Raw genomic sequence first — 11,984 nt, 5'->3', positions numbered from 1 at the left:
CCGTTCTTTTTTGTTACTGTACAAAATTCACATGCATTTCCATGTAGGAAAGTTGAGACTGAAGAGTTGTGTTATTCGAGTGTGTAATATAGAAAGTTTTCCCACATTCGTTTAATATAATTATATTACATGTATCACTGTGATACTGTCATAAGATTATTCTTTAAAGTTTATACACAAATACCTGTGTGGATTTATGATTGGACAAAATTGGATGTTAAAAAAAAAAAGTAATTGGATCAAGTGTCGCAGCCATAGGCATATTTTAGGGAACATGTGAAATGGGAGAAGGGAAGAAAACCTCTCTTTTACTTTCAACTCGTTGGGACCTTTTATGTGGTTCACACCCCACCGCGAGAGCATTCCTTTTGCACTCATTACTATTAACTAGTACTATTAGTGCTTCAACAAAAGCAACCCCGTGAGAAACCGACGATGAATGTTCTCGAACATATATCTAATTTTGATAGTTTTCTCTCTCTAACGTTCTCAAATACACGCTAAGATTAGCTAATCAAGAAGCGTACTTTAACAAAAAAAACACCTTTTAATTGACCAATTCTGTTACAAACTGTCTCCAATTTTTCCAGTCCAATGATTCTACAAGTTTGAATGCATGTAAGCAGCCACAAGCTATATCTAAATTTCAAAGATATCACGAGAAAAAGAGAAACTTGGTCCATTCAACTCAAGTCCTACCTAAATTCAAAACCATTTTATTCTTTACAGAGATTAATTTTCACAATTACTATCACATCATTATCACTAATACAGATACAATCCACTATTTCAACAACTAAAATGTCAGCTAGTTCTATGCATCTAGATACATCATACAAATACAAAGACCAACCAAATTTTGATGCTGGATGGTCATAATTCAATAGTGTTGGAATTAGTAAGGACTAAGGCTAGCATTGGCACCCTACGGGTATTGATAATAATCATCTTCCATGTTGAGATAATCTTCTACAGAAGTTGATAACAATTTTTCTTCACTCGTACTCGCCAAAAGTTCAGCCTGCAAAAGAGTTGCCAAGTTATGCATTGTGAGGATGGCAAACTATCAGGTGCTAAAGAAAAGAGGTATTAACTGCCAAACTATAAATCAAAATATTTAATTTTGTCACTTTGAAAACTAACTTACCTTGGCTTGACGAAACTTCTCAAGCATGCGATGATATTGCTGACGAGCATCAGGAGATTTGACCATGGACAGCACCCTTGAGACAGCCTCTTCAATTTCTACATCTACTTTCTGTTTTCGAAACACCTTGAGAATATCTTCATCTTGATTTTCATTAGTCTCCATCTCTGGCCGGAAACCTCGTAAACCAGATCTTTTTCTCCGCCATCTTAGCACAACCTTGTCCAAGATTCCAACTGCCCATAATACTTTGTAATGCTTCCTAACTTGGTAACCCCTCACATGAGCCTGCACAAATAAATTAGAAATAACTGAAGCTTAATAATAATGCAGTTGAAGAAGGTATGCATGTGCATGCTTTCCTATAACTGTTTATTTCTCTTTTTTTTAATGACAAATAAATGCTAGTATATATGTTAAATGGGCTTGAATAGTATAGTTAGTATTATATTAGGGGACTGGGAATCGAACCCTCTCTCTTTCTCTCTCTCTCCTCTCTCTCTCTCTCCTTATCACTTCACTTCTTAATTCTCTGACTCCAACCACCAAGTATGTGTTTGGTAACAAGTGAAACTCACTGCCACAATAAGTTTAAGTGCATTTGAAACAAATGCACGGCCACATTTTAGCTGCCACTAAACAAACAGAGGCCAAGTCAACCTTATAGGCCAAGTCAACCTTATAGGCCAAGTCAACCTTATATATCCTAACTGTTCATTTCTGGTTACAGATCAATTTATTACTGTCAGAGAATCTTGAAGAGCTACTTAATATATACAAATAAGAATAAATCCATATAGCTCTCATTATTCATTTTTTCCAGTCAAACTGTAAAGCTAACTTCAATTACCTGTATCTTAACTACTTTTTGGCGCAATGATAGGAAATCTCTGCGACTTTTCCAACCTCGATATTTCTTCTGAATTGATAATGCAGCTGAATTAAATTCACGTGGGTTCCGAAAAGCAAGTTTTGACATAGCAGAAAGCTCCGGCATATTACCAATGCTACTTGCACTGATATCATGTCTGCTCATACCAGCAACTGCTTCGTTTGCTCTCCGTTTTCTAAATGAATGTGTACGGAAAGCAGCTTGTATCCGTGCAGCTGCTTGAGTTGTATTTCTGATAGCAGCTAAGGTATCTTTGAGCGAGGTTGGATCTTCACTGGAAGCAATATTTTCCTTGGAGACATTACTAACCGTTAAATCTGCTTGAAGCTCGGCAGAACTTTTCGATAGCTCACTCTCTTCTAGTTTAAGCGATGACAAATGGCTTGTTAGAGCTACCTCTGAAAGATACCCTGCCAGTCCCTTATGCCCACTGCTGGATGCAATTGCTGCCGCAGTTTTACCGATTGGATCTTGTGCACTTGGATCTGTCACTGCTCCAGCAGATGCACCAGAAGCTATAAGTGACGCAACCATTTTTTCCCTGTATGGAATAACAAACACTTCAGGCAAAAAACATCCAGAATACATTAAAAAGGGTCAGCTAAATTATAAAATTGACTAAGATATGAGAATTGATAAGTAATCCAGCTATATGTGGTTATTTTACACTAAGTGCTGTCATCAATTAACATCTATGAGCCTTTTTATGGCAATATTAAATAAATCAACATAATAGCAAGCATTTTTTGAGTTTTCTATTACCTTCCAAAACGTGCCGCCCAATGAAGGGCAGTCCAGCCGTTGATGTCGCGGAAATTTATATTGACACCACAACTGAGAATAGGGTTCAAGGCCCACTCAAAACCCAAGCCAGCAACCATGTGAATAATCCCCTGCTCTTTCTTGGTTAAAGAACAGCCTGTCTCTTCATCTGCTTCCCAGGGTCTGCAAGTAAGCCACAGCTGTAGCTTATCCTTTAGAAGCTCTTCAAGAAGCCAATTGATAGTACCAAAAGAAGTTCCACTACCAAATAGAAGAGCCTCTATAATATGGCTCCATGAATCATCATCAGCTTTCTGTTTTATGATAATTCCTGATTCGTTGTTATTATCATTACTTACAGATGATGCAGAAAGGAGCATCTGCCCGAACCTAACAAGTAATAACAGTTCTTCTGGAGTTCTGGTGGCTTCTGTTTCTGATGGAGTGCAGTGGGTGCAGCTCTTCGTCTTATCTCGATACTCAAACTCTCTTACTTCACTGCACGATTCCCGGTTTCCAGAAGTAATGCACAGAGTAACCTTTCCAGGAATGTGAGATGGAACTTCACAACACATTACACCATCCTGAATCATCTCAACAGGAACTTCAACATCACCAAGCATACAGGCCCAGGCAGAATCAGAGGGATGACAGAGAAAAGACCCAATAATGAAAACCTGTGCATAGCACATAAGGATTTAGGAAACAAATCAGGAAACCATCAATAATACCAAATCATTTTAAGCAAATCATTTTAGGACAAGTTAGAGAGAGAGAGATTATATGCTCCTAACTAGTTAAGCTTAGAGCCACAATGCATGAACAACATATGCTAACCTAATTATTTATAAATAGACCGGGCTTTCTGTAGAATTTCATAATATGAACCAGTTTTATATAGATTTCCACCATGTTTTTTCTAGATTCTAAAGATTTTCAGAACCTAGGTAAGTTATAAGCACCGAAATTATTAATCTCAGGAATGAGTTCTTTCCTTGTTCAGAGATACCACTAACTCAGAGTCAAAATTCATTGTGTAGGGCATGCAAGCAATTAGCCTTGAAAGGCACAAACCTTTGTAGTTTCAGAGGCATAACCCCATTCTGGGGAAACTGCCTTAATAGTAAATTTCTGTTTTTGTGAAACAGTTAAGCTTGAACCTGCTTCCAGAGATGCTCCAATTTGGCTTTGGTCAAACAATGTCGCATAGTAGCCAGAATGAATTTCTCTTGTTTCTACCATAGAAGAATATGGAGGAAGTGTGACTCCACCAACATCTTGAGGAAGTGAAAAAACAGCTGGTAACATGTGAGGAGCATCAGAGGTGGAAGGAACTCCCAAATAAGCCAAAAAAGACTGTTAAATTAATAAGGTGAAAGTAAATCATACAGTTTCCAGCATTATTAATATTAGTATTGAAATTTGTCCAGCAACAGTTTTCCGGACTGGTAACTGGTTCCCTTATTGAAACAGATGGTGAACCGTCCTGCTTCAAGTATTCAATTTTAAGAAATGCAGAAACAAAAGAAAAAAAGTTATTTCAACATCTTAGGAAACATAAATAGCAAAATGATACAAATTTTGTGAAATATGTTCTGACAATACTTACATTTCCAGCTGGCATGTATACATTTTTTTGGGGTGAGGCCACAGATGAAAACTTGTTTAATTTCTTTAACTCTGTCCAAGATAAAACCTTCTCATTTCCGTCAGGGAAATCATGGTCTAGAAATTCACGATAACTTTGACCACTATCACCTACAAACACCACTTTTAGCATTTTTACTCTCCTCTCTTAGCAGTAAATGTTTAATTGTAAAGAAGAGGAGAAAAGAAGCTCCAAACAGCTGAGTTTCACTTGAAATTCAAATTATGAAACAAAAGGCGGTTTACAGTGGATGAATAACTACCCTAAGGAGAAAATTTGACTAGAGCCGAAACCACAATAACTTCATAAGCAAACCTTTGGCAACTAATGTAGCGAGATGGTTCGTAGAGCAGCCTAAACACGCAGTCTAATTATGCTGAATGGGCTTAAGTGAAATTATCAGGTCCATACAATATCAACGTAAATCAGTTAGATAAGTAAAAGACACACATCTATAAGAGAGGATACGTACTAAAACACTAAAGATTAAGGACCCCGTATTTCACTGATTTAATGCATGTAGGCATTCTCAACAGTTCAATTTTTTAATATTACCTTGCCTTGCATTATATCCATCACAAAATTGCCCCTGATCGTCTGGTCCAGAAAGAGCTTCAGATTTCTCTTGCTTGCAGATCACCCCTTGATGGTTCTGAGGTTTTGAATCACGTGTAGCTTCATCCTCATTGCTGAAGGGAGCAATTTCTTCAAAGTTGTCCTCATTCAAACTTAACTGCACCTCCAATCGGCGCAAAGCCTGAGTAATCTTAAGTTCAGTTGAGGTTCCTGATTCTGCATCTGCTCCTTCCAAGTGAGCCATTCCATTGTTCAAAATGAATATATCAGAGGTCACTTCAGCAGATCCAGGACTTGAGAAACTCTGATTACGTTCATAGGAATCATCAACAATGGATGTTGACCCTGGGTTCTGATTACTATATGAGCTAGGACTCTGACTGAACGCAGAAGAGGAACCCGGTGACAATTGTGTGCCAGGTCCAGAGCTGAGCCTTCCCTACAACATGTGAGGGCAAACGGTAATGTGGCAACCAAAGCTGGCCTGCACAATCCTATTGCTATGAACATGGCGAATAGCATAATATGATCAAATCAAACCATTGCAGGACAAAAACAAACTTAAAGAAGAAATATAAACAGCTTACGGATTATTCCCAGACTCATTTACAAAATTTTAGTATAGAAGAATATGTAAAATGGTTGAAATTTCACAAAACAGGAAAAATAACTAAATTAGTTAAATTTCAAAAGAGAACATTGCAAAAAGGAGAAAGCGTTTAACTGTAAAATAACTAATTAGGAAAATGAACCATCTTGCGCAAAAGGACTCCTTTCCGCAGTTTTTCTGGAGGGACGCTACAGAAAATACTAAATACTATTATTATGCTTATCTGTAATCATGTTCTAAAGACTAACCTCACTAGTGTCTCTGTAATGCACGAGAACAATATGGTCAAATGCCCTGCCATGAAACAACAGCACAAGTGGTCATGGACAACTGCTACAATAACATATAGATGATCGAATTCCAAGAAAAATGTACATTGAAGGTTGAATGCATTTCAAAACTCAATAATCCTGGCAACTCACTTAACATTTAGTTACCTTTAGTATGTCCTTTTACCAAAAATTTGCAAATTGTATGTTCATTTTAAAGGATATACAAAATGCGGTAATAAGCTTAATTGTATGAGGGATAACCAGTTAAGTAACAGTGAATATTTACTCACGGGTCCAACATCCAATAGCTCCGCCTCTGGAACGTAGGGATCTGCTCTCCATGTGCATAGTAACAATTTAAGGCTTCAACATTTCCAACCTAGTCGTGCAGATTATTAGTATGATTGTTTAAAATGAAATTAAAAAAATTTCAATAGATAGAATACCATTGCAAAACAAATGTTGCCCAAAAGTTATAAATATAGTAATAGTAAGTGAATTATGCTTTGAAAACATGCCAAAAGAGTACCACAGAGTAGGAATAAGTTCTGTTAATGTGTACAAGGGGTAATTGACAGATGGAAAGCTATTATTTTTCCAAAATCATCTTGAAAACACTCTAACATGCACCTGGGCAGAGAAATGTTATAAAACTATGAACATCGCGTTTCACATTCACATTACACGAATCATTCATAATAGGATCATAGATTCAGGAATTAGAAAGCCATTATATGAAAAGAAATGGAAGATGGTACATACCACTTTAACACATGATTTATATATTATATGATGTTCAACTAATAAAACAGGAGATACAATTGTAATTTTGAGACATCTATCAAAGTTTTGAATTTATATTTTATATGCTAACAATTCAGGAGTGTTATGGATTTTTTCCCCTCTTACATGTATAATAATACGAACAGCATTTCCATGAGTAGTTGCCAATAAATTTTCCTTTTTCACGAAAAACTAATGTACTTAAAAGCATAAACACTTGTAACGCACCTTCAGCCGTTCGTGGGCTTCTCCCACAGCTCTTCCATCTCTTTTCTTCCGCCAAGCGTGGCCGTCTCTACGGAAGAAACGCAATACTCTTCTGTTAAACAGAAACAGGGAACCACCTGTTTAGAGGACCAATTGGTAATGTTAACACGCAGCAGCAATTATAGTCATTCTCAAGAAATAAATAGGATCTTATGAAATGAAATTGAAAAAGAAATGGAACAACAGGAAACTTGATGAAATGGATCTATTCCTCTTAAATGTAATGTCTCTAGTGTACTCACCATATTATATACAAGTAACAAGCTACAAGGCTACAAGCTACAAGTAACAAGCTACAAGGCTACAAGCTAACACAAATAACTTGCCACCTCAGCTATAACTAACTACCCAGTAGTTACACCTAAGTCCTAACTAACAACTAACAGTTCACAGCCTTTTACACAGGAGGAGTAAAAGGTGTTGATTTTCTATTTCTATCACCAACTGGATAAAGAGAGCACAAAAGTTACTTGTCGGCTGTTGCGGGGGCTCTTGGGTGAACTGATACTTTTCATGATTCTGTAAAATGTACATCACTTCTGCAGGCTTCAGCCATCTCCTTTGAGCTTCTTGATACAGATCATTAATATCGTATTCGTAACCTGATGCAACAATGCTAAATAAGTCATATAATAATTCAATTAGAAGTCAAGCCTTCCTATAATTTTTCCCTCCCTTCTTACAAAGAATTTTTCATAGTTTCATAAACGTTTATAAGCTGATAGCTCCACTATGTAACTAAACTAATTAATCGCTATACAGAACCAATCAATTATTGCAATGTTTTATCATATCACCTGGATGCAGAATGTGTTAAAGAGAGCAAAAATAATTGAATAATTTTAAATCAAAATGCAACACATAAGTCCACTCTAAAACATGCTATAGAGTGTGAACGGTAGGCGGCACAAATGGTTAAACTTTCCGCTCACCCTAGTGTGACAGAATTCCAGAGTTGGTAGGTTATATGTAAATTCCATTATATATTTCCAAAAAAAGAAAAATCCATTATAAATCATAAATTCACAATGAAGTCATAAGAAAAGCATGGTATAGAGAATATACTAAAGTGCTTTAATGTGAATTACAAAACCTAGATGGTCCCCTATTTATTCAAATAATTCTATCATAAGAAAAAAGATAAAGCCCCAAGTGATGTGATTCTAGAAAATTACAGCAAGTCAAATTAAATTCAACGCCCTTCTCACCAAAATATCTCAACTCAATTAGTCAAAATCAACTAAAAAAATAAAAAATAATATTGATTAAACAGAAAAGATAAATTTACCAGATGCCATGATATTGAATCTGGAGAATGAAATCAAAAGGTAGAAGCAGAATTGAAGAGATCGCAGAGAGAGAGAGAGAGCATTTTGGTGCGTTCTTTGTAGTGAAAAACAAAAACGAGAGTCGGAGGTAGAAAATCGAAAAGGATCAGAGAAAGAATATTGCAAAAGCAAAAAAGGTGTTGAAGGTTAATTAAGATTAACGTGTTTCGTTATTGTATTAAACAAATAACAACTCGGTGACTAAGACAAACAAAGTAAGAAGACCAAAGAGATGGAACAGTTTTTATTTGATGGACTCTTGTTTTGCCTTTTCTATATTATTGGACTGTTTCTTTCTTTCTTTCTTTCCTTTTTTAATCACTTCACTATGAATTGAATGTATTGTATGTTATCAACATACATTTTAGACATTATTCGGCTAAGGATCCACGTGGTGCAGCTTTGGTTTTTCCAAACTTAAATTATATAGTTGCATTTGCTGAGTTTAAAAAATAGTTTTGAGAGTTAAATTTATATTTTAATATATATTTAATATTTTAAAAACTTTTAAAAATAATATATAAATATGTGAGAATGTAATATTATATAATTCTTTTAATTTATTTTTTTTTAATTTAAAAAAAATATTAAATACATATAAAAATATAGACTTAATTTTTATACAAAATTTTCTAGAAACCAACCAGTAAATACATTTAAAGTTAAAAAAAAAAAAATTTGTGAACGGTTATTCTGTGATAATATTTATATTTCTTTGACGTGTCTTTGATAATATATTTATCTAATATTATTTAATACTATTATTTTCATTAATTTTAAAGAATTTAATAATAATAAACTAATGAATTTCATGAATAGGGATATTTTTGTTTTAAAAATTTCTCAAGGGGTTAGTTACACTTCGTGTGTTCTTTAGCCTCACCAAATTTACAACTTTGTTTCTTACAAGTTTCAACTATTTTCAAGTGTAACTCACTTGAAAATTACAAACTGATATGAGTATTATGATGTTTCTCTTTACTTAAATATTTTCTAAAAGAATATTTCAAAAGATATAGTGTAAGATTATAGAAAGTATAAAGAGATGATGGAAATGCTCTTGATAGCTTTTACAATTTCTCTTTTTATGTAGTGTGATTGTTTCTTTGATGATGAAGAGGCCACTTCCTTTTATAGAGATTTTTGTGATGCTTTATCCATGTGCCAAAACACTTTATGGTCGTCGGGGACTTAATCAAAAGTCCAAGGTCATTAATTTTAATTACAGAAATGCCATCCAGCTGTCTTCGGACTGATTCAATCCATCCTCGTATAAGAGATTCAATCCTTCTAAAAATTTGGACATGAGTTGTCCTTTTCCTTTTTCATTCTTCAAGACATGTAAGATTATATTTTTATCTTGTTAGCTACAACCTTTTTGTAAGTTGATGTGTTGGGTCATTTCAACATGCGAGGATGAAGTGAACTAGAGGTCCATCTTCTTCCAGTCCATCCTCTATCATATAAACTCTAGCCTTTGACCTCTTCATTTAAATTGTTTTTTCTTTCATTCATTGACACTGATTTATCTTCTCTTTATGACAAGAAATCATTGTTTCAGTAATGTTGAATATTTTGCATATTTGAAAGTTCATCCTCTTAAGGGTTCATCTTCTTGTTTGTTTATCCTCCATTTTTGATGACTGAATGGATTGAGTCATTCATTAACCATAATCTTATTCTTTTAAATAATTTTGTTATCATTAAAATCATTTGAGAGAGATTGTGTCTCAATAGTTTTACCTAATTTATTTTTAGTTAAAGAAATGGTGGAGAGGGTATCACTAGCACCAACCATCCCAACTAGGTTGACACGCCAGCACTAGCAATCTCCTACAACATCAAATATTATTAATAAAAATAAAATAAAAAATACAAAGTAAGGCGAATAGACAACAATCAAACTCAAACTCATCAAGAAAATTTATAATGAAAAAGAAATAAGTAAAATTTTATTTAGAAGATAGGATAAATATAATTTTTCTACTATATGCGCATAGCGATTACTCTTTATATTATATAATTCAACTAATAAATACCAATATTATTAAGTTTGATGTCTTCTTCCGAGTAAAAACTTAAAATCTCACGGTTGTATTAATTAATTCTAATAGGACTTACCTTATTTTTTAAAATAAAAAATATATATTAAATGAATGATGATAAAATAAAATATTAATATAGAACTAGAACATGACCCTATTTACAATAGTTGCGCGGTTGGGAAATTCGTTGCAATTCACCTCCAAAGCGAAATACATTTTTTTTCTTAAGGAGTGTGGCCAAATAATTATATATATATATATATATATATATATATATATATATATATATGACAAAAATATGTCTATAATCTTTTAAATTTATTCGATTTTTGTTTAGTTGATTTAAGTTTATTTTAGACATATTTATTATTTTAAGTTATATTTTATTTGCACTATTAATCATATATCTCAATTTCAATAGTAATTAATTTAATTAAAAGTTTTTAATCATTTGAAATTCTACTAAGTGTTTCAATAATATATCTTCAAAGTAATCTTTAAAAATACACGTATCAAATCTTATAAGTGATCTAAATTTTCTCTACAAGAATTTAAACACACAAATACACGTGTCATAAAAATTTATCAACATCATCAATGTCTTTAACTTTTTTCACATGCAAAGTAGTTGACACAATCAACTTATTACTATATTTCAATTAGATTTTAACATTTTATGATAGTAATTTGAGAAAAAGTTTAAACTTAAATGATTACATAAGTAATTTAATATATCATAAAAACTAATGATGCAGAAAAATGTAATTTAAAGGATCAAATAGGGAAAAATAATAATTGCAAATGACTTAAGTAAAAATTGAGTTAAATTTAAAGAATTAAAGATATATTTGTATTTATATATTTATACTCTCAATTTTGATTTTTTTATAAATATGTATCAGCGTCAATGTCTTCTGTGTATTACATTAATTATGTCAGCGTGTTATTGTCATATTAGATGTTGTTGGTGTAGTGAAGGCATTGAAAAGAGTTTTAAGATATTGGAAGCTAAGTACTAGCAGTTGAGTTAGTGGAGATTACTTGTAGGAGAAGGTGAGTGAGTCTGAGTTCAAAACACAAAGCATAGTGACATTAATTGAAATTGAATTCCTTGCTTCGGAAGCACACAATGTGTGAGTGGAAATTATGGAAGTGTTGGAAATAGCAGATGAAACAAGTTATTCTAAATCCGAAATCCAAGTCCTAAATCAAAGCATCCCATTCCATTGCATATATATATATAATCTCATTTGTGGTATACTATTCTATATTTTCAAACATGTCGGACTGGGGCCCAGTGTTTGTGTCTATTGTGCTATTTGTTTTGTTGACGCCAGGGTTGTTGTTTCAGTTACCTGGAAGGTCAAGATGTGTTGAATTTGGGAATTTTCAAACAAGTGGTGCTTCAATACTCATTCACTCACTTCTCTATTTTGCTTTCATCTGCATTTTCTTGATCGCTGTTAAGATTCACTTGTACCTAGGCTAATTCTTACTTATATCATTTTTATCACACTTTATTTTCTCTTTCTGATTGGCTACTATTTTATTCTTGTTCTTAATAGCAAACAACGCTGCTTGTACTGTATTCTCAATTTTCCTTTTATTCAATGGATTCTAGTACTTTCTTCTACTTACTCGTTACTCCTGCATT

The 11,984-nt window shown here is 33.5% G+C and overlaps 2 protein-coding genes across 4 annotated transcripts; one reads left to right on the top strand and one right to left on the bottom strand.

Moving 5' to 3' along the window:
• Positions 1 to 655: 655 nt before the first annotated feature.
• LOC101505145 (calmodulin-binding transcription activator 4) lies at positions 656 to 8,603 on the bottom strand. Of its 3 annotated transcripts, none has more exons than XM_004504347.4 (13): positions 8,246 to 8,603; positions 7,428 to 7,559; positions 6,919 to 7,034; positions 6,198 to 6,286; positions 5,884 to 5,929; positions 5,005 to 5,464; positions 4,411 to 4,559; positions 4,191 to 4,290; positions 3,876 to 4,099; positions 2,802 to 3,478; positions 1,998 to 2,580; positions 1,148 to 1,435; positions 656 to 1,021 (listed from the first exon to the last, which is right to left on the bottom strand). In XM_004504347.4, exons 1-13 carry the CDS (start codon positions 8,253 to 8,255, stop codon positions 926 to 928), a joined length of 2,970 nt encoding a protein of 989 aa, XP_004504404.1. In that variant the 5' UTR covers positions 8,256 to 8,603; the 3' UTR covers positions 656 to 925. The 3 variants fall into 3 exon arrangements, with proteins under 3 accessions (XP_004504404.1, XP_004504405.1, XP_073226174.1); XM_004504348.4 differs by having other exon boundaries at positions 4,191 to 4,287; XM_073370073.1 differs by lacking the exon at positions 4,191 to 4,290 and having other exon boundaries at positions 3,876 to 4,157.
• Positions 8,604 to 11,455: 2,852 nt separating this feature from the next.
• LOC105851089 (uncharacterized) lies at positions 11,456 to 11,963 on the top strand. The gene has a single exon (XM_012716843.3). The coding sequence runs from the start codon at positions 11,610 to 11,612 to the stop codon at positions 11,817 to 11,819; it is 210 nt and encodes a 69-aa protein (XP_012572297.1). The 5' UTR covers positions 11,456 to 11,609; the 3' UTR covers positions 11,820 to 11,963.
• The last annotated feature ends 21 nt before the right edge of the window (positions 11,964 to 11,984 follow it).

The sequence above is a fragment of the Cicer arietinum genome, chromosome 6 (assembly GCF_000331145.2).
Source record: "Cicer arietinum cultivar CDC Frontier isolate Library 1 chromosome 6, Cicar.CDCFrontier_v2.0, whole genome shotgun sequence".
Classification (NCBI taxonomy): Eukaryota; Viridiplantae; Streptophyta; class Magnoliopsida; order Fabales; family Fabaceae; genus Cicer; species Cicer arietinum.
The sequence above is the reverse complement of the archived record's forward strand: the minus strand, read 5'-3'. Positions and strand labels throughout refer to the sequence as shown.